Source organism: Scylla paramamosain, chromosome 7 (assembly GCF_035594125.1).
Source record: "Scylla paramamosain isolate STU-SP2022 chromosome 7, ASM3559412v1, whole genome shotgun sequence".
Taxonomy (NCBI): domain Eukaryota; kingdom Metazoa; phylum Arthropoda; class Malacostraca; order Decapoda; family Portunidae; genus Scylla; species Scylla paramamosain.
In genome coordinates, this window is record NC_087157.1 from 7,233,746 (window position 1) to 7,260,841 (window position 27,096).

At 42.0% G+C, this 27,096-nt stretch overlaps 1 protein-coding gene across 2 annotated transcripts in view; it reads right to left on the bottom strand.

The window, feature by feature from the left end:
- Nucleotides 1–6,041: 6,041 nt before the first annotated feature.
- The window catches only part of LOC135101963 (uncharacterized), a 92,163-nt gene continuing 71,108 nt past the window's right edge, over nucleotides 6,042–27,096 (bottom strand). For both annotated transcript variants that reach the window (XM_064006428.1, XM_064006429.1), the window contains one exon: nucleotides 6,042–7,670. In XM_064006428.1, coding sequence (XP_063862498.1) covers nucleotides 6,647–7,312 — 666 coding nt within the window. In that variant the 5' untranslated portion in view covers nucleotides 7,313–7,670 and the 3' untranslated portion in view covers nucleotides 6,042–6,646. The remainder of the gene's footprint in view (nucleotides 7,671–27,096) is intronic.

Below are 27,096 nucleotides of genomic sequence, written 5' to 3' on the forward strand. Positions count from 1 at the left end.
TAAACAGCACGTTCACCACCAAGGCTATACCGGTGGAGTGGACAGGACAGTGGGTGGATGAGTGTTAAGAGTGGCTGTGTGTGGTTGGGTGGATGTGTGGATTACGCCTCTTGTCGCCCTCGTTAAGGCATGACTCGGCTGCTAACAATGTGACCTGACCCCGAGGAATTTGTGTGTGTGTGTGTGTGTGTGTGTGTGTGTGTGTGTGTGTGTGTGTGTCTAGAGTTTTAACACAACTATGATTACACACTAGATCCCGAGGCCATCCAGGTGTCTGTGTTGTTGGGGTAAAGGGGGGGGCGCTGGCAGGGGGTTGCATATGTGTGTGTTGCGCAGTGTTGATATGCATAAACATGTTCCGAATTTAATGTATAATGATCATATACGAGGCTTCAATTAACACTAACCCTCTCTCTATTTTTATTTCAAATTTATCATTATTATTATTTTTTTTTTTCAGGGACGCATTTCAGCATCACCTGCCCGTTCAGACACTCACTATATCCCTCCCCTCATCTGGCAGCATCACCACACCTCACCACCACGTTACATCTCCACCAACCGCCGCGCCTCAAGGGACAAGTGCATAACAATAATCCCGTGTTATCACAAACCAACGAAGCGACATGTTGCACCACAAACACCTGCATACGTCCTTGCCATACACACACAACAGTCCCTCATTATTCCGCCTCGTTAGTCTTACCTGCTTCCAGCGTCGCCAGTTCTAAGCTTCAGTTGTTACAGTGGTTCTTACGCAATATTTTTTTTTTTCACAAGGTCAGACAGTGGGGTTTACTTCCTTCCAGGCTCCTAGTTTTCTGTTTTGTGAGGGAATTCTTTACTCAGGTGATGCGTAACGTAACCTTCAACTCCTTCCTTGTGTCTTTCCCTCACTGCCTACCCGCTCCCCTGCCTGCTCCTTTCTTTCTCTCCTTCCTTCCCTTCTCGCCTTAATGAAGTCATCTCAACTTCTCCCACGGTAATTGTTCTAACTCCACTTTAGCCTTTCTCTCTCTCTCTCTCTCTCTCTCTCTCTCTCTCTCTCTCTCTCTCTCTCTCTCTCTCTCTCTCTCTCTCTCTCTCTCTCTCTCTCTCTCTCTCTCTCTCTCTCTCTCTTAAAGGAGTGTTTATCTTAAATCATACACTGCTACACCTCCAGGAAACACAAAAATGCTTCAAGCGAGAATCCGCTCTTTTAAGATGAATCAGTACAGAAGTTTTCTCTTGACACTGCTGACGGAGAGCAATATATTTTCGTCAGCAAATTTCCTCTTTCCAAAATCGAGGACATACGTGCGTCAGCTGCTTCGAGTCTGTCTGTTCGCCTCATCTAATCATGTGTCAAGCCAAAGGGCGAGGCGTGATGCGGAACCTGAAGGAACCAGAGGCACGTCACAGCGACAAACTGAAATACATTTTTGCTTTCGTTGTAATAATAAAAATACAAGTCATCATAACCAGTGTCATCGGCTTCAATATTTCCAGAGCAGGACAAATTTATATTCTCTAACTGTCTTTGCATATTTCTGTCACCGTTCGTTTGTTTTGAGCCACCCCAAGCAAAACTACCTTCATGAAAAATTATAGTTTTCTTTTGTTAACATTACAAGCACTGTATTAGATATCTCCACGGTTACATAAAGAAAGAAAAAAGAAAGTAGAATGTTAATTTTTGTCTTTTCTTGAGCACAGAAGGATTTAAGAGACTCAAGCACACAAGTGTCTAAAATATCGCAAAATATCGCAAATGTGTATAGGAAAATTTTTGTCCAGCAGTGAAGAGATTAAAGTAATGAATCACAAGGAAGGAAGGAAACAACAGACGATGGAATGGAAAAGCCGTCGTAGAGTGTAAGTATTCGTAAAGCAGGGTCAAGATGCAGAACTCTTCACCTTCCTCACTTTACCACCACCATCCTCGCACCGCCAAACATGTGTAGAACCCCCGCGTGAGGTCTTAAAGTTTTCCATTCAGAGTTTCCCTTTCATAAGTCTTAACTTTTCTTTTAATATTATATAAAAACTGTAGATGAAAAAAACAGCCACATTTATCATTTTTTGCCCTCCTAAATGAGCGTAAGTTGGAAAGCAGTTAGACTTAATGAATCCTGCGTTAAAACTTCCATAAACTCGACCATCATTAAATACCACGAATGACGGACTGGTTCTTCTTCATCCCCTCCTTCTCTTTTATATCCGCATCTTTTCTCCTCTCTCTTTTTTTCGTTCTTAATATCTTCCATATTTTGTCTTCTTTCCCTTCCTACCACTCTCATTCCCTAACCTCCCTCCCAATTCCTTTCTCGCATCTCATTCTTCACCTACCGTCCTTTCTCTTCCTACTTGCCAGCTTCCTCTCTCTTCCTGCATTCCCTCACGGCCGCTGACAGACTGCACCACAGTTCACTCTCGCCCTGGCAGTGTTAATTCGTCACAGTCTTTCATTTTTTAACGACCGTAAACTTTTTGCAATACTAAAAATATCCTTGCAAGTTAACACGAATTCGACTGAAAAAAAAAAAAAATACATTGGCGCAGCAGGCTGAAAAATACAACACAGAAGTATTATACAATTTTCGCCCAGTATTTCACACGGCTCGTATCAGACAATTGCACAAAACTGAAAGAGGTGTATCGTTATGAAGGAAAGGAGACAGAGAAAATAAAAGAAAAGAAACAATTTCCTACGCCATTGATTCCTGACGCTCCATGAATAATGCCAGAAGTTAATCTCCATATTTAATCAGGCATCACTCAGGGGGGCCAGATGTCAAAGTTACGAAACGAAAGACGCCTGAGACTGAGAGATAAAATATATAAAAGAAAAAAAAGTGTTGAGAAAAAAGTTAGAAAGTAAAGATAAAAAAGAAAAAACATCCACGCAACACCTGCCCAATATCTTGAGAGTTCCTGGAAACGCTTCAGTATCATGAATAAAAACACAAAGAAAAAAAAATATAGCTTGAGGCATATTCGTGCATCTCAAAGAAACTGATATAAAAATTGACAAAAAGACAAGGCAGCTTTCCACCACCACCACTCTCTTACCTGCGGGAATAACGAGGCGTCACACACACAAATCGTGCAACTTCAACTTCACTTACATGGAAGTTCTAATGGAAAGCACATACAACAGCAGTAATGGGGCGAGGCGCGGCTGGCGAAGGGTGGCAAAGGTCGGAGAAAGAAGCATGTACACACCTGGGCAGCAGTGGGGCGGAATCAATAATGGGTAAAGTTGCAGTGGTGGTACAACAACCCGCGCCTCGCTCGCTCCCCCGTAGGACACCCGCCGCTCATGCCTCAAACTTGTCTTCCTCTCAGAGCCAGCCAGTCAGGATCAGTATTGCATTTCGCGCGTCAGGTAGCGGTTAGTGTTCGGGAGAAGTTTTAGATGCGACGGAATTTTAATGTAAACTTGTGTAAAATTAGTTTTCTTGGTGGGTAACAATTTTATTTGGTTAAATGTTGAATGTTTGAGGAGAGAAAAAAATACTGTAAATATATTTAAACTTTCACACGAGAGCCGTAGTGTTATTTTTCAGTTTGAAATATAAATAAAGGTTCTCTTAGACACGAATCGAATAATCTTCAGTGTTGAGAAATCCTGTAGGCAAAATCAACCATCCTGAGGTGAAGCAGCAGCGATGGAGACGACCAAAACTGTCTTGATAATAGAAAAGAGAACAAGAATACGAAGGTACCTGAGAGACTTCATTGACCCCAGCACTCTTCGGAACTCTCCTTCTGTAAGTCATTTCCTATACAGGAGAGGGGAAGGGAAAAGAGGGAAAAGCTTGGCACTTAATACTTATTATTTTCTATTATGTAATTCTATAAGTCTCCTCTTATGGGGGAGAGAGAGAGAGAGAGAGAGAGAGAGAGAGAGAGAGAGAGAGAGAGAGAGAGAGAGAGAGAGAGAGAGAGAGAGAGAGAGAGAGAGAGAGAGAGAGAGAGAGAGAGAGAGAGAGAGAGAGAGAGGAACATAGCCATTCGTTTTACGCAGAGCCACAATAGGTTCTATGCTCTACAGCACCACCCAGGATCGCTTTAATGCCAACCACCGCGAGGCGCCCACTGGTGGAAACAACTGGCAAGCGGGACAGACGGGCAGCAATACCACATTCCGGTACTTCACATCAAAGAGCGAAGCGGGAACTAGAAAAAAAAAAAAAAAACCGCTCCGCCACTCAGCATCGAATAAAAAAAAATAAAATAGAGTGAGGGAGAGAAAAGGAAGTGAAGGACAGAAAAGAGAGTTGGAACGCGGAGAACAAAGAGGAGGGATTGTGCGAGAATGGCGGGTAGTGGGAGGGTCTGATAGGGATGGACGGAAGAGGTAAGAACAACATCAGAAGCGGTGGGGACGGGAGAGGTAAGAACAACAACAGAAGCGGTGGGGAAGCGGTGAGAGTTGTTGTCTTGAACAATGCACGGCTACCACACACACACACACACACACACACACACACACACACACACACACACGATGTCTGTCTCTCTTTCTCTCTTTCTCTCTCTCTCTCTCTCTCTCTCTCTCTCTCTCTCTCTCTCTCTCTCTCTCTCTCTCTCTCTCTCTCTGTCTCATCACACCATCTCCCGCGGGAAGGATAAGCCCCAAATATTGTCCACATAACAATATATTTTCCCACAGCAATAACACTACCTCCACTATCATCTGTTCCTCGTCCTCCTCCTCCTCCTCCTCCTCATCATCATCTTCCACCTGTGGCAGTGACGAGCACCTTTAAATCCCTGAGCTTACAATATCATACCTTTAGTCTGTCTGTTACACCTTAATGCAGGACGTGAAAAAGGAGTAGGAAAAGGAAGAGGAGGAGTAGGAGGACGAGTTCTTCCCCAGATCATGATGGTAGTCTCACTCTTGTCCTCTTTTATAAAGGGAAAGACAATACACCGTGTTTGTGTTTCATTTTCTTTACTATTTCAGTTGTTAATGCTGCCTTTGATAAGTTTTTGTTGTTACTGTTGTTGTTGTTTGGTGGTGGTGGTACCGAAGATAAGGACTTAACATGAGAGAAAAAAACAAGGAAAGACATGAAAGAAAAAGTATGATAAAAAAAAGACAAATAAAAAGAGAAAGTTAAGAAAAGAGAAAAAACGGGGAACATGAAAACGAAGAGAAAACGAGAAAAGAAAAGAACAACGAAGGAGAGAAAAAAAACAAATATCACAGAAAGAAATTATAAAAAAGAAAGGAAAAAGAGACGGAAAAAAAAAGATGGAAACAATAAGTAAAGCGTGAAGGAGGAGACAAAGGAGAAGAGAAGAGATAAATATTAGAGATTAAAAGAATGCAATGCTAAAAAGGGCAGGATGACGAATGGAAACACAAGACAAGAAGGACAGGAAGTCTCAGGATGTGTCTTTGATTAATTCTGAGTGTGGAGCAAAGTAACGTTTTCTGCAGCTTTCATGGGAGGCAAATGAACCACCACCACCACTACCACCACCACCAGCACCACCATCACCACCTCCACCACCACCACCACCTCCTCCTCCTCCTCCTCCTCCTCCTCCTCCTTCTCCTCCTCCTCCTCCTCCTCCTCCTCCTCCTCCTCCTCTTTGGCATATCTTAATTAGTTCCTTTATTATCGTCATGAGTGTTGTTGTTGTTGTTGTTGTTGTTGTGAGTAGTAGTAGCAGTAGTAGAAGTAGTAATCAATATTATCATCCTATTTTTTTAATTTCTTTTGCAGTTTTCGCCTGAGTGAGTTTTCACTGTACTGCAAAGGCAAGAGAGGATGAAAGACAAAGCAAAGTCTCTCTCTCTCTCTCTCTCTCTCTCTCTCTCTCTCTCTCTCTCTCTCTCTCTCTCTCTCTCTCTCTCTCTCTCTCTCTCTCTCTCTCTCTCTCTCTCTCTCTCACGTTTCTCCATTTACATTTATTTACTGCTCACGTTATTCCTCCTTTCCTTTCTGCCTTCAATATATTCACGTCTCTCCATTTGTATTCACTCACAGCTCACGTTCCTCTTCCCTCCCTGTTCTGCGTTCGATTTATTCAAATACCTCCTCGTCACCTTCGTTCCTCACACGCCCACACCTGGCCACGACACCTGACACACCAGCACACACTCATACACACCTGCACAAAACACGGCAAACTGACCGACGACAAATCCGTCTCATATCCTTTAGGAATATCCAGACCTGCACACAGTACACACCTGCCAACATACCTGTAGAAGGAGGCGCCACCTAGGGCAGCGCCAGGGGAGCAATCAAGATGCCTGACTAGCCAATGTACGTCTGGAAATTACTACCCGCCTTCAATACATACGCTCAATATTGATTACTCAGCGTAACGTATGTATCTGTGTGTTGAGTCGTTTACCGCCACGATTTGATGGACGGTGTAAGAATGGGAGGAAAATAGGTATAGGAAGAAAGTGCAAAGCATCCGAGGAAATTGAGAGAGAGAGAGACGCAGGAAAAGAAAACGGCCCTCGAGGTATCGAGGGAACGAAACGCAGCTTGAAATCGACAAGAAAAAGGCAAGGCAGCACCATAAAGCGTGTTTGCTGTGAATGCTCCATCAGTGACACAATAGTGATGCACAGCAAATTGGATCATTAGAACAGAGAAGTAAGAGCCAGGTGATGGCCAGGGGCAGGGAACACTCACCTTTGTACGTCGTCCGCGTGTGAGTTACGCAGCAGGTGTCGGATCTTCTCACGGGCCGTCAAGCCGTCCTCGCCCTCGAACACCTCTGAGCGAGCCCTCTGCAGTAGCTCATTGATCCTGGTAAGGGTGGAGGAGCGCCTCAGGGAACTCAGGGACATCCGAGGCTGGGATTTGGTCGAGTCACTATTTCGAGTCCCTTTCGTCGCCTTGGCAGGAGGTTCCTTCGTGTCCTCACTGATCTGGCCTTCCTCGTCTGAGTCACCAGGGCTCTGCATTTCTATTTTAGGGATTCCAACCTTGGGCATAGGTTCCCTAGCAGGCCTGGAGGCGCCGTTGACATACTTGGGAGGGTCTGTTCGCCTCCACACGGGGAAGTGGTCACCCGTGTAGCCAGGTAGCAGCACGGCGCGCCGAGGGTCAATCAAGGGAGCCACAACCTCCACACTCTCCTCACTGGTGCCGCCGTCATGATAGGGACGCCCGTGGGATCTCTGGGGAGGCTCCTCATCGTCGTCATCATCTGCCCACAGGGGGAGGACATGGTGTGTCGTCCTGGGCAAATACACACGACCCTCGAGGCAGTCTAGGTCCTCGAGTGACCCGTATTCCTCCTCCAAGAGCCACGGCATCTTGTAAAACGGGTGCTGGAACTCCTTAGGCATGGTGGCGTGGCTGCCTCTCGGCGACGCTCGCTGCCCGTAATGCGTTCTGGCTTCCCTCAGTCACACGCGCAGCTCATCTTGAGGGTGTTCTCGGCACCAGCACACCTGCTCTCTACACGCCCATGGCGATCTCTTTATCGGTAACCGTCAAGACACACACGCACACATATAGACACCTGCCCTTTTCCACAGGCTGTTTCCACACTCCCCACTCAAGACACGCACACACACACACACGCACACACCTCTCCTCTTCCCTCCACACACTCACCCCACTGGAGCAAACCTTCACAACTGTTCAGCCAACACAACTGTACCGCTTCGCAAATCTGCCCCTCGGATGGACTGTCATGGTTACCTGGAAAGAGAAGAAACACAGAGTCACTAATACAGTCAGTCACCAACGAACACATCAAACAAGCAAATGTGGAAATCAATGGCTGAAGTGAGAGCTCAATAATCATCACCCTCCCGCAGCCTGTAATAGCGGCCAATTAGCACTAGTGACGTCATACAACAGGGCGATTGTTGGCGAAAGATGACGCCCAGACAGACCCAGCCAGCGAGACAACCACCAATTAAGTGTTACGTTATTATTACTATTACTATGATCATTACCATTACTATAATCAATATCATGATTAGGATTAGCATTAGTATATATTAACATAACTATCTTTACATGTAGTCCCATATTATATTGCATTTTTCTACTCTAGGGCTGCATAACCAATTATCAATAAACCTTTTTATTATTATTATCATTATTATTATTATTATTATTATTATCATTATTATTATGATGATGATGATGATAATGATGATGATGATGATGATGATGATGATGATGATGGAATGATAAGCGCAATAATACACTTACAATGCAGACTTATCTTAATCCTTGCCCCTTGCCTCCAAACAGCCTTCAGAGTACCTCCATTAACGCTTTTTATCATTCCCGAGTGCTCTTAATGTTTTTGTGTTATCGTGGAGGAAACCGGTCAAGGATGAGAGAGAGAGAGAGAGAGAGAGAGAGAGAGAGAGAGAGAGAGAGAGAGAGAGAGAGAGAGAGAGAGAGAGAGAGAGAGAGAGACTGATTTGCCGTTTGCTTCCTCTCCAAAATAATAATAAATAACTAAATAAATAAATAAATGAATAAAAGAGACGACTCCATTTTAGGATTCAATTACAAAACACACAGCAAAGAAAAAGGTAAACAAACAAATAAAAACAAATAACACTACAGACATAGATCACAACAGGCACCCATTACTCTCAGACCCATTAATACATCTACACATTTAAGATACACCTACAAAAAGTACCCGTAACACACCCATTTACTGGCGGCACGCGAGGGAGGTATACACGATAACCAAAGAGGCCATAACAGTGCACTAGTGGCGCCCCTTCACGCACCTGGCGGAAAAATTACTGAGAAAAACCAGGCACTATATAACCAGGACGTGGGTCAGTTTGGGTCAGCACAGTTGGATAGAGATTATTCTTCAAAGGACGATGAGAAGAAGGAAAGGTAATGGGGAGGAGGAGGAAGAGGACGAAGAGGAGAGGAGAGGAGAGGAGGAAGATAAAAAAAGAGGAAGAACAAACAGCAACAAACCTGCTGGTCCTCACGTGGCTGTTTGTGGTATTCTACACGATCTACTCGTAATATTAAGTATGATTCATAGGACAGCAGAGGAGGAGGAGGGGAAGAGGAGAAGGAACGAACAAGAACACACACACACGTTTTTCCCACCCCCATTCCCCTCATCCCCCCCAGCTACTAAGTCTGTACAAGGGCCTTATCTGCCCATGTATGGAGTATGCTTCACATGTCTGGTGGGGGTTCTATTCGTACCGCTCTTCTAGACAAGGTGGAATCAAAAGCTTTTCGTCTCATCAACTCCTCTCCTCTGACTGACTGTCTTCAGCCTCTTTCTTATCGCCGCAGTGTTGAATCTCTAGCTGTCTTCTACCGCTATTTCCATGCTAACTGCTCTTCTGATCTTGCTAACTGCATGCCTCCCTTCCTCCGGCAGCCTCGCTGCACAAGACTTTCGTCTTTCTCTCACCCCTATTCTGTCCACTTCTCTAATGGAAGAGTTAACCAGTATTCTCAGTCATTCATCCCTTTCTCTGGTAAACTCTGCTTCTGTATTTCCACTTTAATATGACTTAAACTCCTTCAAGAGGGAGGTTTCAAGACACTTATCCTTCAATTTTTTATTACTGCTTCGGATCCTATTCGGGGACTGGCATCTCAATGGGCTTTTTTTTTATTAGATTTTTGTTGCCCTTGGCCGGTGTCCCTCCTACATAAAAAAAAAATAAACACACACACACACACAAACACACACACACACGTATGGGACTCTTCCACCTGGAGCAATATGTAAATGATATGTCCTTTTCAGTCTCAGCCTCTCAGCAGAATTCACTTCACAAACATGTTCGAAATCCAACCAAAAAAGAGACAATTTCAAAGCGTCACGTTCAGGTGCAGGTAATTTCCAAGGTAAGAAAAAACATGGATGTAATTATAATTTTCACATCAGCGTGGAAGTGATTTAAACCCATCAAAACCTTGGATGTGTTGCACTGGATGTGTTGCGCGTCTGTGAGGCATCCGTATAGAGGCAACATATATTTCCACGTTAATTAAGCTACCTTGTTACCTGTGTCCCTTAATTAAGGTAATCAGAGGCCTCATTACTAGCACTACCTTTCCATCACAGTACCCACACCTAAGAGTGTTAATACAGAACAAGTTATTAATTTACGCTTTAAACATCTTCAGAAATACTTTAGATCAAAAGGTTGATAGAAAAATCACCCTGTAGCATCAAGTAAAGAAAAAATTATGGGCGTGAGCCATTAACGTTTCGAACACTTAAAAGGAAAAGGAAAGAAAGAAAAGAAAAGAATCCCTAAACCTCACAAGGTTGGTGCAGAAATAATCACGAAGTATTAAATGGGAAAAAAGAAAAAACTGTTAATTTGAATCATTTACTTTTAAATTTGAATATCTTAAAAGATTTTAAAAAATCACAAAGCTCATAAGGTTTCCAAGTAAAACAGTTCTGCAGTAAAAGTAATAGAAATTATTGATGAAGTTGCTATTATGAATTCTTCAAAATCAATTAATAATTCACAAAATTCAAAGTTGATGGAAAAGAATAACTCCACTATTTCATAATTAAAAGACGAAACGTTTAAATGTCCAACACAAAACAAAACTCACCGACGCGGCGGAAAAATACGACCCGAAGCACGGACTGAATTTGTATTATATGCTAAAAATTTCCTGCAATGTTGTTCATGCACCACTCTGTCCTTTGTGTAGACCGTCACTTTAAGATGCAAATTAGCGGGAATACCTCATTATTACCCTCCCTTTGTTCATCTCCTGCCCTCTCTATGTAAACCTGTACCACAATTCTGGCCCTCTCCTCTCACTCTTCACCCCAAACTTTTCCGTCTATTTATCATTTTCCTTCTTCAGAAACATTATTATCCCACCTCCTGACTCTTCTTTAGGGTCTGGCATCTCAGTGGGCTTTTTATATTGTTGCCCTTGGCCAATGCCGCTTACATAGAAAGAAAAAAAAAACTCCCTTTGTAAACTCCTATCCACTTAAACAACCCACAACTCACACTCCAAATTCTTCTCTATCTCAGAAGTTATTTTCATCCAACACATTTTGAGCCTCAATGTCCCTTTATTCCACAGAGTGTCTTTATTTTCTCTCTATTTCCCATACCTACACTCCCATTCCCATATCCACCCTACACATTTCAGACCTAAATATCCCATCACCAACCCACCCCATTCCAGATTCCTCCCCATTTCCTTCGTAATTCCATACTTACCCAGCATTCCAGACCTAAGTATCCCTTCACCAACCCATCACTTTTCATATTCCACCTCTTTTCCTCTGTTCCAGTTCTTCACCCAAATATCCCTTCACCAGGACATGTCATTCCATATTCCTCCCGCTCTCCTCTCCATTTCCATAATCAACTTACATTCCAGATTTAAATATTCCTTCACCAGTTCATCCCATAAGCATCCAACGTTCCAGATTTTTCTCCCATTTCCTCTCTACTAGTTCCATACTCTACATTCCAGGCTCAAGTCCAGGCCACATACATGAACACTCCCTCTACGTACATCCATTATGACCCAATTTTAGGTTCGCGCTGAAGGGATGAGTGCAGGTTAATGAGCGTGAAATGCCCCGAATGTCAAGTCACTCACGCGGATAATGGGAGGCGCGGACGAGTCTTTTGCTGCAGCCTAAGGGACAAACAGTGTTGGGTTGGCTCGGGGTGCTCAAAAAACAAAGGTGGCGAGAGGTAAAAGGTGAGGACAGCAGGTGTGGACAGGTGTGTTTTATAGAGCCATTACGACACGCACGCTCGCATACTCACACGCGTTCATACACACACACACACACACACACACACACACACACACACACACACACACACACACACACACACACACACACACACACACACACACACACACACACACACACACACACACACTCGCGCGTCTTTGTCAGCAGATAAAAGGTATGTACTTTACTTGAAATTGGAGAGAGAGACAGAGAGAGAGAGAGAGAGAGAGAGAGAGAGAGAGAGAGAGAGAGAGAGAGAGAGAGAGAGAGAGAGAGAGAGAGAGAGAGAGAGAGAGAGAGAGAGAGAGAGAGAAAATCTAATAACAATAACTAAACAATTTCCGTTCATCTTTGGGTAGTTTTACGCTTTTAAATCAACCGTATTATGGACACCACAACGAGTTTCCATGGAAGGAAGAATGGTGCGGAGAAGAATGAGGGTGAGAGCCACGATACTGTCCTATGCTACAATACCTACAAGTAAACAAGGCAGTAGCTGCGGAGGGGAAGCCCATGCGGATGTAGAGAAGACAGATGGAAAGGTGAAAGGTGAACTGTAGGTATGAAGGTGATAAAACACAACGGAGGGTGAAAGCGAAGGACAGGTATGAAAATTAGAGGCTATTATGAAAAACAAAACAAAAAAAGTAGAAGCAAGAGAAGCATGAAGGGGGAGAGACAAAGCAAGGAAATGAGAGAGGGAACAAAGAGATGCACAACTAAGTATGTATAATTCTTTACGGATATGAGAACAGCACAAGGGGTGAGATAAGGAAGGGAAATGGAAGAGGAAAAAGAGGGATGAGAGTGAGAGTATGTATGTGTGTATGTATGTATGCATACATTCTTAACATTCTGACTGCTGATGTATGGCTGGACTTATCTCATTTGAAACCTACACAGTTTTAATGAAATTATTTTTACAGAAATGCAATTACAAGCACTAAAACATTTTGATCTGCGCGTGCACTCGGTTTGCTGTCAGTGAAATTTCTCGAAATTATCACCTAAACATTCACCAGACCATTTCATAAACCCTGAGAAACCATGAGAGTAACAAATGAATAGAAAGCTTCATCACATTAAATATTAACTGTTAACAGCCTCTTTCTCAAGCCATTACCGTCTACAACTCCCCTATTTCGCTCATGACACTATTCTTTCTTCCCCTTAACCCAGTTCACCTTCCTCGCTCTAGGCACTGGTTTGATCTCTTAATAAAACTACATTACTTCATCACACAACTCACGGGCTTCTTCTTCACCCAACTTTGTGACAGCCATTCCACGTTTTCTTTCAGGTTGTTGGTCTTTTTTCCATGATTCAGTTCACCTCTCTTTATCTCCTTCAGGCAGGTGTTCATAAGCTCCCCAAAGCCACCCTGCACCACCTCTTCCCTTTCAGAGTTCCTTGCTCTTCCCATCTATTCCTCTGGTGCAATCCTCTTATTCCCCCTCGGGACCACACACAGGGGAGAACGATAGGAAGAGAGAGAGAGAGAGAGAGAGAGAGAGAGAGAGAGAGAGAGAGAGAGAGAGAGAGAGAGAGAGAGAGAGAGAGAGAGAGAGAGAGAGAGAGAGAGAGAGAGAGAGAGAGAGAGAGCAGACAGAGTGGCTGGATGGCTGACTGACTGACAGACATAGACAGGCAGAGACAGACAGAAAGATAAATAGGTGGATACATATGCATACATAGAAACGTATAGATAGTTATACATACATATATACATACATACATACATACATACATACATACATTCATACATACAAATAGATAGATAGATAGAAACACATTCAAATACAGCCAGACTGTTAAACACAAATTCAAATACATACGAACTCAAACAAAAAAAGGTACACACGAAAAGACAGATAAATACGCATTACACAGTTGTTTGGCAATGAATGTTCCTGTCAGCGCCTCTGGAACACAACAGTTTAACAGTATTGTTTCGGACCCTGGTTGAGAAAAGGTCACGAGAGAGAGAGAGAGAGAGAGAGAGAGAGAGAGAGAGAGAGAGAGAGAGAGAGAGAGAGAGAGAGAGAGAGAGAGAGAGAGAGTGTGTGTGTGTGTGTTATAAACCCACGATTAAACCCTTTGAAAAATTGAGTAAGTAGAGATTGTACAAGATTATCCTTCTCTCTCTTTTTTTACGTTTTAATTTGCGGAACTAAAAACGAGGAAGGCGATGTAGAGCTACAGAAGAAGGGAAATAAGTAAATCCGAGTAAGTTTCCGCATCTGTAGCTCATCCAGTACAAGCAATACTTCTTTTTCTATCTCACTCTTCTCTTCCCACATTCCCTCTCATCCCTCCATCAACCCCCGACGCAAACCACTTAGCAAGCCTCGAGTGGTGCTGTGGATTAAATCAGGTAAATACCCATGCTCTCTCAGGACTTCCTCTTGATCTACCAGCCAATTAGTGTTTACCTGTGTGCTTGTGACCGCTGCTTGCCTCAGCTAACCTTCACTGACCTTTGCTCTCCCACGGGCATGGTTTCCAGGTTTCCACACACAAAAATGTTCCCTTGCCTTGAAAAAATAACACATTATCTCATTCCCTGCCTGCCATCCCTCACCACCCATCGTAAATTCCAGCCCTGCAAATATACAGGTGGAGGAGGAGGTGGTGGTGGTGGTGGTGGTTCTGGCCGCTAACCTCACAACACCTCCCGCTGTGAAAGGCGAGTTGATTTGTGTCTTGCATATCGCGTTCCATCCATCACGGGGACGAAATCACCGTTATTTAAAACTTCGTACACATTTATCTCAAACTACTTTTGATATTTTTAAACATTACCTACATCTGTTCTTTTCTTTTATCTCTCTCTCTCTCTCATATATATATATATATATATATATATATATATATATATATATATATATATATATATATATATATATATATATATATATATATATCCTTTTCCTTCCTTAATTTCGATAATTTTCTAAATCTCTCTCTCTCTCTCATATATATATATATATATATATATATATATATATATATATATATATATATATATATATATATATATATATATATATATATATATATATATATATATATATATATATATATATATATATATATATCCTTTTCCTTCCTTAATTTCGATAATTTTCTAAACATACTCAATATCTGTTTTTCTTTTACCAATCTCAATATATTTTTTCCGACATCTTTCTTTTCACTCATACTACACTTTTTGTAAGGTCGAGTAGTGGTGTGAGGATTGATATTAAAAACGCGTAATTAACATTAATCCCAATTGATATTAAGTAAAATGTTAGATATAAAAAAAATTGGCTAGATTACGAGCACAATTTTTATTAGCAATAACATTTTTGTACGAATGGTATTGATAATGAAAACAGTATAACTAAATTACTGGATCAAAGTGACCTCATTTTGTACTATCTCTCTCTCTCTCTCTCTCTCTCTCTCTCTCTCTCTCTCTCTCTCTCTCTCTCTCTCTCTCTCTCTCTCTCTCTCTCTCTCTCTCTCTCTCTCTCTCTCTCTCTCTCTCAGCAGAACAGAACAAACAGGATACATAGTGCAGGGTTCAGGTGGTGGAAAGCCAACGAGCCATTCTGTCCTGCCTCTCAACACTTCCCCTTCCACCTGCCACTTGTTTGCTTCGCTTCTCCCTACATATGTACATCCGGATCAGGCACTGAGTCCCGGCATATGGCTACGTGACTCTCCACCCTCCACCAAGGCACAGAGTGAATTATGGGAAGTAAAAAAAAGGATAAAGTATCAAGCGGCTCGTATTTTTATTGAAGTCGAAATGTGCAGGTAGGATTTTTAAAGGCCCGTCGATCTACAATCAGAATTAAGGGAGGGAAAAGAGAGGAAAAAAGTATCAAGCGACTGATATTTTTGTTCTAGTCGAAATGTGCTGGTAGGGTTTAAAAGTCCTTCGATCCTCTTTTCTCTCTTTCCTTCTTTTAACTTCCTTAATGAATTTGAGTTTATCAGTTATAATGCTTCTAATGATGGCAAATCTTCCTGGTAATTGTCTTCGTAGGTCCTGGAAACTGTCGCAATGTGCCATGCTAATTTGATATGTTCACTTGTGCTCCCCCGTTGCTCATTTTCCCGTCAGGTTTTCGTTCGCAGTTTTCAGTTTTCGCTTGGGTTTTCGCTCCGTGCTTCTCAGCCAGGTAATGTTTGCCTGTGCTTCCCCGCTGTTCACTTATCGGTCAGGTTTTCGTTCAGTTCTCGATTTTCCCTTTTGACGATTTCAGTGCAGCTCAGTACGATGAGTTTTCAAACAGAACGTGAATGTTGCTTTTAATTTCAATCCGTGCGTAATTCTATACAAAACATAACGAGAGCTGCCGGTGCTGTTGCTAATGCAGCTCGTGTATTCATTCAAACATACCCACATTTCCCTCTCATACATCTATGGAAATATTAATGTCGCCATCCCCCGCCACCATTCCTATCTGCATACCACGCCATTGTTGCCAGAAGGTACATGCTAATTGAACACATTCACAGTACATACACCCTCTTACATACACACACAGACATTACCTACCAGCCTTACTACATACATACATACTATATAAATACATACATACAAAGTAAATTCATACATTCATATAAGAGGCACACGCTTTAGCACCTTTCCTCAACCGCCTCAAGAAACCCACACACAAAAAAAAAATATATATAAAAAACAAGAGAACTGCAAAGTAATTACTAAGGGATGCACCACCACCACCACCACCACCAGTGCAGCAATAACAAGCGACCCACTGTAAATGTTGTAGTAGTTACTGGTGTTATTTCCGCGTTATTTCCCACAGTTCGTGTTTACATAATAAGAGACGTGGAAGGGCACAGGGATTTACTGGGAAGATTGAAGTGTCAGACGAGGTGAGATGATGATAAAGCAGAGAGAGAGAGAGAGAGAGAGAGAGAGAGAGAGAGAGAGAGAGAGAGAGAGAGAGAGAGACTGCATCCTAAATAAACAAGGCGAAAAATAATGGAGAAAACAAGTTCAGGCCTCGCCCAGTCTGTGCTTCCTGCATTGTTCAGCCTGCAGTGTGTCAGGACGGGGAGGGAAGGATCGAAGACGGAGGGAACAGGAAAGCAGTGGGTATAAAGGAGGAAGAGTTGAAAGAGAAGCAGTAGGAGAAAGAAAAGACGACATCGAAAAACGAAAATGAGAGACTCCTGAGAACGAATATGACGGAGAAAAGTGAAGAGAAACGACGAAAAAGAGCAAGAACGAAGATGAGAAGAGCAGAAGGAGAAAGGAGAGATGAAAAATGAAGCCGTAAACAGGAACAGAAACCTTGACGCCAAAATACAAAACAGAACCCAGAAAATACCAAGAGAGGAGGCGACGAGGCTGTAGAGAGAGTGAGAGGCAAAGTAAAAGAGGAAAGATTGCTCCTTCAGCCTCTCGATCCATAATGTAAGAGAGAGAGAGAGAGAGAGAGAGAGAGAGAGAGAGAGAGAGAGAGAGAGAGAGAGAGAGAGAGAGAGAGAGAGAGAGAGAGAGAGAGAGTGAGAGTGAAAAGAGGAGTGCCCTTCGCCGCTTCCTCTCCGGTCAAGCTCTCTTTAAATCCAGTGAGCGAGCGGTCCCCGGAGGTCATAACATTATTAGGAAGCGAAGTAGCCAAGCCTCGCCGGGCAGGTCGAGGGGGAATATCAAATTTTAACTTTTGCATCACCAAGCAAGGGAAGGGAGAAAGGAGAGGACAGGAAATGTGTGTACGTTGATGAATGTAAGCATGAATGAATGAGTGCACCAACATGTGATGAGTGCATGCGGAAGACAATAGAGCGAGATGAAAGAGTAATTACAAAATATATATTACTGTATGTATGAATGAATATGAAAAAACACTATGAAAAAAAGTGGAGGTGGTGTTGCTGTATTCATTAACGACAAATGGTGCAATAACGTAACAACCAAGGAGACTCATTGTTGTGATAACCTAGAATTTTTAGTTGTATCTTGTAGACCTTATTATTTACCCAGAGAGTTTAACAACGTATTTATTTTTAATGTGTACATACCTCCATCTGCCAATATGTCAGTTGCAAGTGAACTACTATTAAATAGCATTAATAAATTTGAAACTAGCTGCCCTGAAAGTGTCAAAATTATCGTTGGTGATTTTAACGGGTGTAATTTTCACGACCAAATACCAGCATACGAGCAATATGTGAAGTGTACAACTAGGGAGACAGCACACTAGACCTCATGTTTTGTAATATCAAAGACGGTTACCGTGTTGTGAAGAAAACCCCACTTGGAAATTCTGACCATAATATGTTATATTGTATGCCGGTATACAAACAGAAACTTAAACGGGAAAAACAGAAAAAAGTGACAATTAAACGCTGGAGTGAGGAATCCATCTGCGAACTCCAAGGGTGCTTCATGTCCACGGATTGGTCAGTATTATACGACGATAACTCAGATATCGATGCCAACGTAGACGTAATGACGTCTTATATAGTGTTCTGTACAGAAATGATTGTTCCATCAAAAACAGTAACCATATTTCCTAATAATAAGCCCTGGGTAAAGAAAGATCTAAAAATCATTTTAAATGAAAAGAAAAGAGCCCTATCAAGTGACCGTAACCAAGTGAAATCAATACAGAAAAGGCTAGAAAGAAAAATATCGAGTGCCAAGAAAACATATAAAGAGAAGGTAGAACGCCAGTTTAGAACTAATAACCTGAAAGACGCGTGGCAAGGACTGAAACAATTAAGTGGTTATCAAACAAAGCAAAAAATATCAGAACAAAATATCACCAAAGAATACGCTAACGAACTGAACACATTTTTTGCCAGATTTGATATACACAACTTTGAAAATAATAATGCAAATTTAAGATCACTGTTAAGCAACACAAATGATAGGCGTATCGAAATATCCCTTAAGGAAGTTTGTAATTCTTTAAAAAGAGTGAAGACTGGGAAAGCATGTGGTCCCGATGGTGTGAGTGCCAGAGTACTGAAGTCATGTCGTGAGCAGTTAACACTCCCTTTACATAAATTATTTCAGGCATCCCTTGACCAAAGTAAAGTCCCAGCCCAATGGAAATTATCAAAAATCATCCCCATACCCAAAACTCGTTCTCCTAAAGTAAACAATGATTTTAGGCCTGTGGCGCTCACATGCGTGATATTTAAGTGTTTCGAGAGTATTGTCAAGAATATCTTGTGCAGAGATGTAATTGAGTATTGTGATCCACGACAGTTTGCTTATTCCGCTGGTAGAAGTGTCCAAGACGCTGTCCTAACCATGAACCATGAAATAACTAGCCATCTGGAAACTTTAAACTCTTATATTCGTATACTATATGTTGACTTTAGTAGTGCTTTCAACACCATTCAACCTCACCTACTTATTGACAAGCTCTTAAATATGAATGTAAACAGCAACCTTATTTCATGGATTCTAGATTTCCTTTTAAACCGAACACAGTTTGTCAGTATATCAAACATAAAATCTGATATTCTAACCACCAATACAGGAGCTCCACAGGGATGTGTGCTTTCACCGATACTATTCACAATTTATACAAATGACTGTCAAAGTAATCATAGAAATGTCACTATCATGAAATATGCAGATGACACTGCTATAATTGGGAAAATATCTAATGGTGATGAAAACAACTTTCTCAGCCAAGTGAACCACTTTGTTTTATGGAGTGACCAGAATTATTTAAATCTAAATGTTTTAAAAACTAAGGAGATGATCATTGACTTTAGGAAAAATCAGATCCCTCCAGCACAACTTGTAATAAAATCACAAACTGTAGAAAGGGTGGATGAGTATAAATATCTAGGAATAATGATAGATAACAAACTCACTGGGAACAGCAACACAAAACTAGTTTATAGCAAGTGTAACCAACGGGTGCATCACCTTCGCATCTTAAACAAACATTAGGGTAGATAAAACTATTATTTCATTACTATATAAATCAATTGTTGAATCCATCATAACTTTTTCAATAACCACTTGGTTCAGTACTCTCAGATGTAAGGATAAAAATAAACTCAATAAAATAGTAAAACAGGCTAAAAGGTTAGGGGCAAATGTGATGCCACTGGAGGAGATATATAAAGTAAATGTCATAAAACAAGCAAAAAAAATTATGATGGATGAGACACACCCGCTTCATCATAATTATGTGTACTTAAGATCAGGCAGAAGATTACAAGCACCTGTACAACGAACCTCACGATATAAAAATTCATTTGTACCTAGGAGCATTAAAATGCTTAACAGTAATATCAGCTTCATTGTATGATTGTGAATTTTTACTATGTGAACTATTTTCATATTTTCTTATTCTTATTTTAATGACAGTATGTAGACTAGAGCCCAGTCCGAACAAAGTTTCTTTTATACAATGTATGTACAAAAGACTGAATAAAGTTTATATTATTATTATTATTATTATAATGTCAGACTTGCTTTTTATGTCATGTCACTGAAATACTGCACAGTGATATGACCAGTGTGTGTGTGTGTGTGTGTGTGTGTGTGTGTGTGTGTGTGTGTGTGTGTGTATTTGTCAATATGTATTTATGTATCTGTATGTACGAGTATTTATGTATGTGCCTCTGTCTATCTGTTTCTTTTCCTGTCTGTCTCTGCCTGTCTGTTCCCACCAGGGGCTCCAAAGTTCTCTCCTCTCACGTCTCTGAGGAGTAAACTTGTCCCTAGTATTAACTGTGACACAATTATGTCCTGGAGAGACAGGATCGAGTTACTATTACCTCGTTATGGGGCGAAGAAAAAACCTTTCCTACTTTTCCTCCAGCACAATTACTTCCCCCTGGTGAGGTCCGACACTCCCTTCCAGCCTTCCAGCCCACCAGCAGAGTTTTCACCTCTTGTCCCTTCCCCTCCCGAGACCATGAAAAAATAACACATGCCACTATTGCATTTCTCCCTACCTCCCTCTCTCCCTCTCTCTCTCTCTCTCTCTCTCTCTCTCTCTCTCTCTCTCTCTCTCTCTCTCTTTCTATATCCTGACGCTCTAGTAAACCTAATACATACTAGTGCAAAGAATAACTTTCCTACCTACTCGTCTCTACCATTTCTTTCCCCTCGTTTCTCCTGACTCTCCGACTCCCCTGCCCACCCTTGCCGCTTCCCGCAGGACGGCTCAAATCAGCGCTTTCCTCCCCACACCGCTGCCTCCTGCTTGTTCTCCGATGTTAATGAAGTCAGATGAAGCTCCAGTTTCGTGTTTCTACGTTGTGGGACTTGTAATGTGGTGTGTGTGTTACGGGGGTTGCTGGAATGGGTGGAAGGGAAGGGTGGGGGGAAGGGAGGGCTGGGAAAGGGAGGGAAGCGAGAGAGAGAGAGAGAGAGAGAGAGAGAGAGAGAGAGAGAGAGAGAGAGAGAGAGAGAGAGAGAGAGAGAGAGAGAGAGAATGGATGGATGGATGGATGGACGAATGAATGAACGAGCGGACAAAACAGTCTAGTCAGAACAGGGAGAGGGAAAAGAAAGGTTTACTTTTAAATAAATAAACACACACACACACACGAGAACGTAAAGGAAATTTAGAAAACTAGCAGCCGAAAAAGACACGCCAGAATCTAATCAACCGTTGGCTCCACACAAAAAGTAGACCGCGGAGAGAGGAGAGACTAACCAGGTTGCCGCAGCGCTTAGATTCCCAGCATGTTTGCCTCAGCGAGTGCACACTTTTCCTTCACCACCATAAGCAAACAACGCGCATTTTTTTTTTTTTTAAGAATGCATTAAAGTAAAAAATTAAAGTATGTAAAAAGTATGCGAGTAAAAAATAAAATAAAAAATGAAAAAAAAAAAGGCAGTAGAAATGTTAGTCTTAGCAAATAAAAAAAAATAAATAAAACGAATAAAAGGATAATGAGCGAAATAAACACGAAACACCCCATTTTTTTTTTTTTTCAAGAATGAGTGACAAGGGAAACAATCAGCAGCAAACATAGCAATAAAATTCGCTCTCTTAGCAATTACAAGTTAAAAACGTGAAATTAATAAAGCGAATAAATGTAATGAATTGAATAAACATACCACAATTTATTTTAAGAATGAAGGAAAGGAAAAAAAACGCAATCAACAGAAAACAACAAATACAAACGCAAAAAAATAAATATGAATTAATGAAACTAACAGAATTTAATTAACGAAATAAACTAATAAACTGATTCAGCCAAAAAAACAGTAATTACATAAATGAAACATACGTATAACTGAAACGTTAAACGAACCAGAACGACCAAAAACTTTTAAACTCGTAAACTGGAAACAACTTCCATGCATAACTAAGACACATGGATTAAGAAAATACACAAAACCGGACCAGAATTCAATTACCTCCCCGGGAATCCAATCAGACAAGTAAAATGCAAGTATAACATGGCAACAACAAAAGTTTAAGTGGTTCAGGGAATGTTATGAAGGAACAAAATATTAATATGGTCACAAACTTTCCTCGTCTGACCTGGATGAGACGATACAACGAGAGAGAGAGAGAGAGAGAGAGAGAGAGAGAGAGAGAGAGAGAGAGAGAGAGAGAGAGAGAGAGAGAGAGAGAGAGAGAGAGAGAGAGAGAGAGAGAGAGAGAGAGAGAGAGAGAGAGAGAGAGCCAAACAAGTCAACCCAACAACACAAACAGGCAGAGAGAAAGACAAGAGACAGAGAGGCAGACAAACATACAGTCAGGCAGAGGCAGACAAACAGACAGTCAGAGAGGAAGACAGAAAGACGGACGGAGAGGCACACAAGCAGACATTCAGACAGAGAGGCAGGCAGACAGATAGATAGAAAGACAGACAGACAGACAAAGCGGCAGTCAAACAAACAGTCAGACAAAGGCAGAGAGAGAGAGAGAGAGAGAGAGAGAGAGAGAGAGAGAGAGAGAGAGAGAGAGAGAGAGAGAGAGAGAGAGAGAGAGAGAGAGAGAGAGAGAGAGAGAGAGAGAGAAGCAGACAAGTAGACAGTCAGACATTCAGCCGGTCACTTAGCCAGACAACCAAGTATCTGCCATCCACTGAGCAGACACAGTAGTCACACAGACAGACAGGCAGAAGCTCCTCCAGTTCCCTATCACCACACTAATTTCGAGTTACGTTACGAGGGAAATAATTTGAGCTAGTAATAATAAATGGCTTGAACGTGTACGGTTATAGCTGAGAGAGAGAGAGAGAGAGAGAGAGAGAGAGAGAGAGAGAGAGAGAGAGAGAGAGAGAGAGAGAGAGAGAGAGAGAGAGAGAGAGAGAGAGAGAGAGAGAGAGAGAGAGTGTGTGTGTGTGTGTGTGTGTGTGTGTGTGTGTGTGTGTGTGTGTGTGTGTGTGTGTGTGTGTGTGTGTGTGTTTTGAGAAGAAAAAGTTATCCTCCCCATTCAATAAACACAATTTCTCTATCGTGGGGCAGGGAAGACAGGGGAAGGAGGGGCAGACAAATGGGGGAGATGTATGGAAACAGAATCTAGCAACTGTCGAGGGGACGCTGTGGGGCGGCGAGGGGGGACGTACAGCGCAGCAGTGATGTATGAAGTAGGAGAGGGAGGAAATGAATGAATTATGAGAGAGAGAGAGAGAGAGAGAGAGAGAGAGAGAGAGAGAGAGAGAGAGAGAGAGAGAGAGAGAGAGAGAGAGAGAGAGAGAGAGAGAGAGAGAGAGAGAGAGAGAATGTGGATGTCATGCGTGAGAGGGAGAGAAAAGAGGACCAAGGCTTCAAGAGGAAAGAACAATCGAAACAAAAGGGTAGAAAGAGAATAGAGAGAGAGAGAGAGAGAGAGAGAGAGAGAGAGAGAGAGAGAGAGAGAGAGAGAGAGAGAGAGAGAGAGAGAGAGAGCAGTGAGGTCTCTATAGATTTCAAGACATTGTTTCGCCACCACGCCCATCCCTCACTCCATTAACCACTAAAAGAACGAGATAATACACTACACAAACAAATGTCTTGCTGTCTCCGTCTCTTTCTTACTTCCACCTTCTATTTTCACCTTCTCTTTTTCCAATCTTTTTCCTTTCGAATTCTTTTTATGGATTCGTTGTTTTGCTTCTCTTTCAGGGTGCTCTCTCTTTTGGTTTTCTTATTCCTCCTCTTCTTTGTTTTTTTTTTCTTCTTCTTCTGTTAAGGATATTGCTTCTTCTCATACAACTGTTGCAGCAGTTCTTCCTTCTCCTCCTCCTCCTCCTCTCTTTCTCTTGCTGCTGCTCCTCTTCCTTCTTCGTCCCCTAATCCTAATCCAAATCCTCCTCTTCCAATGTCTTCTATGTCTTCTTTGTTCTTCTCGTTTTCTTTTTCTTTCCCCTTAAGTGTTTTCCTTCATTTTTACTCGAGAAGACCAGTTCTTTACTTCCTCCTCCTCCTCCTCCTCCTCCTCTTCCTCCTGCTTCTCCTCCTGCTTCTCCTCCTCCTCCTCCTGCTTCTCCTCCTCTTCCTCCTGCTTCTCCTCCTCCTCCTCCTCCTCCTCCTTTCCCTGCTTCTTACACGTACGAACGATGCGTTTCCCTAATTCTCTTCCATCCTAAAAGCTCGCGTTCCCCGCAATACCTCAGTAAAAACTAACAAGGAAACACTACAGGTATTAATCATTCACCTTCGCCTGAGTACCAACGCTCATTGCACCAAGGAGGAAGTTTTCACGCGGGCTGCATGGACCCTAGACTGGCCTGACAGTGATGAAGATGAAGGTGCAAAATAAATTAACACCTCAATCATGATTTTTTTTTAACGTCAATCAAATGAAAAAAAAAGTAATCGTTTAATCAAGTATCGTCTCATTGCTTCCTGTCTTTTCTCTTTTCCTCTTTGCCTGCTTCGTTCATGCTTGCTTCACTGCCTTCCTGTCTTGTTTCCCTGCTCGCCTGCCTGTCCATCTGCCTGCCTGCCTGCCTGTCTGTCTGTCTAATCACTTTTGCTGTGTAATACCCTGGGAATCCCTCAATCTGCAGGGGATACTGAAATTTGGGGAAAGTGTTATTATTTTTCCTTTTTTGTATCTCTAGGTACGTGAGAGAGAGAGAGAGAGAGAGAGAGAGAGAGAGAGAGAGAGAGAGAGAGAGAGAGAGAGAGAGAGAGAGAGAGAGAGAGAGTGTCGGCAGGAAATATGTAGGTGTGCAAACTTGTAAATAATTCAGGGAATTGTATGAAAAATTTCCTAGCGCTCGCACTATCCCTTTTCTTTAATTTGTTATTTCTTGAAGCTTTGGTCTTCACAAAATGAGTTGGCAGGAAGCCTCTGACTGGAGCCTGAAGACTTATTATGAGAAGAATTCAGGGAAAATTAAAGAATGAAGTATATTAAGAAGCTGTAAAATAGAAAGGAAGCTCAGGAGCGGAGAGAGAGAGAGAGAGAGAGAGAGAGAGAGAGAGAGAGAGAGAGAGAGAGAGAGAGAGAGAGAGAGAGAGAGAGAGAGAGAGAGAGAGAGAGAGAGCATTCGGAAAACTTAAGGTACGTATTTTTATCTTTTATAAGTTAGTGAACAAATGACTTTCCATAGTCTATATTTAAGTTTGAAGAAAGAGAACTATTAATTCTACCAGACTTATTTCTTGACAAGCTTCGCATTTGACAAAAGAAAATCGACAAAGTGGTAAAATATAGGAAGTAACAAATTCTAATTGACATTATCATTCACGAGTTCTGAGATTTAATAGATATAATATAAAAAACAAACAAAAAAAACAAAAAACAAAGGCGTGGCGCAACAAGTCTGGAAAACTTGGTGCCTTCAAAGAGAACTACAATTAAATATAATGACAAAACTTTTGAAGGCTTGCAAGTTAGAAAACTATTGTGTAAAACATTAGAGACGGGAAGAACGATAAAGGTAAACAAGCATGCACGTCACACACGCGCACACACACACACACACACACACACACACACGAAACCTCATCCACATAACCGAAACCTTTGTTGCCATGAAAATACTGGCGGTGGTAGTGGTGATGGTCGTAGTAGTGGTGGTGGTGGTAGTAATGCATGAATAAGTCAAATTTTGCCTGTCCCATCAATAAAACACAAGCGTCACTGGGTGTTGCAGGAGGGAGGGAAGGAGCGTCACCTCAAAAAAATATGTACAACCAAGACACTCCTTACTAAGTAATCTTGATAATTTCTCTGATAAAGAAAAACATGAATTGAAGTTTCAAGGCAATAGTGTTTAATGAGTGAGACGGAAGCTATAGTGGTGGGGGTGACGATGGCGCTGATGATGATGACAATGGAAGGATTGAATATCAACGAGGACCAGGAGGGCGATGACGAAAATTAGGTCGGGATGGGATGGTGATGAGGAAGGAAAATATGACCTTCCGCTGAGTCTCATATTTGAGCTCGAAATGAGAACTGGAAATGAACTAAAATTAGAAAGTATATAATTAGCAATATTTGCACAACACGAGGAGGAGGAGGAGGGAAGAAAGAGGAGGAAGAGGAAGTAATTGAGGAGAAGCAGAAGGAGGAGGAAAGAAAGAGGAAGGAAAGAGGAAGTAATTGAAGAGGAGGAAGAGAAAAGAGCTGACAGTGACGAATGAAAAAAAAAAGAAAACAAACAAAACTCCAGAAATATAATTTAAAAAAAGGAAAAGAAAAAAGAAAAAGAAAAGAAGAATAAGAAGAATTATGAACAACAAAAAAAGAAAAGAAAAAAGAGAACAGAATAAGATTTAAAATGAATTAAGAAAAAGAAAGAAGAAAAAGAAAAAAAGATAGATGAAGGAGGAGGAGGAGGAGAAGGAGAAGGAGAAGGAGAAGAAGAAGAAGGAGAAGAAGGAAAAGAAGAAGGAGAAGGAGAAGGAGAAGGAGAAGAAGAAGAAGGAGAAGGAGAAAGAGGAGGAGGAGGAGAAGGAGAAGGCACAGCGGCAACGCGGGGGAGGGGGCGAGTAGCAAGATGTGTCAGTGGGGAGAGCGAGGCAGGGCTCCTCACCGCCCTGATGGCACCCCCGCTGCTGCTATGAGCGCCGCCCTCGCCATCAGAGCACGAAACTGTCGCTTAACACAACAACCCTTTCACGACACACACACAAACACACGCAGGCGCTCAATACCAAATTACACGAGCACGTTACAACACTGACTCCGTAGCACGACACGCCCAGCACTCAGCCGCTTTGTCACAGCAACGACTGGCTCTTGGTACCTGAAGTATATTAGCTTTTCCCCTGTACAGCTTCAGAGTATTGGACAAATTTTAAGGTTGGATTCTCTTGGTGTTTGGTATAAGGTATGAGGTTGGTTGCTGAGTAAGTGGCACTATATATATAACTTTTTTCTTCTTTCTTTTCCTTTATCGCTTTGTGTCGCCTATTATGTTCTCCTACTCTTACTCTTCTTTCAGTTTTGCTTTTCAGGCGTCTCACCCTTATTG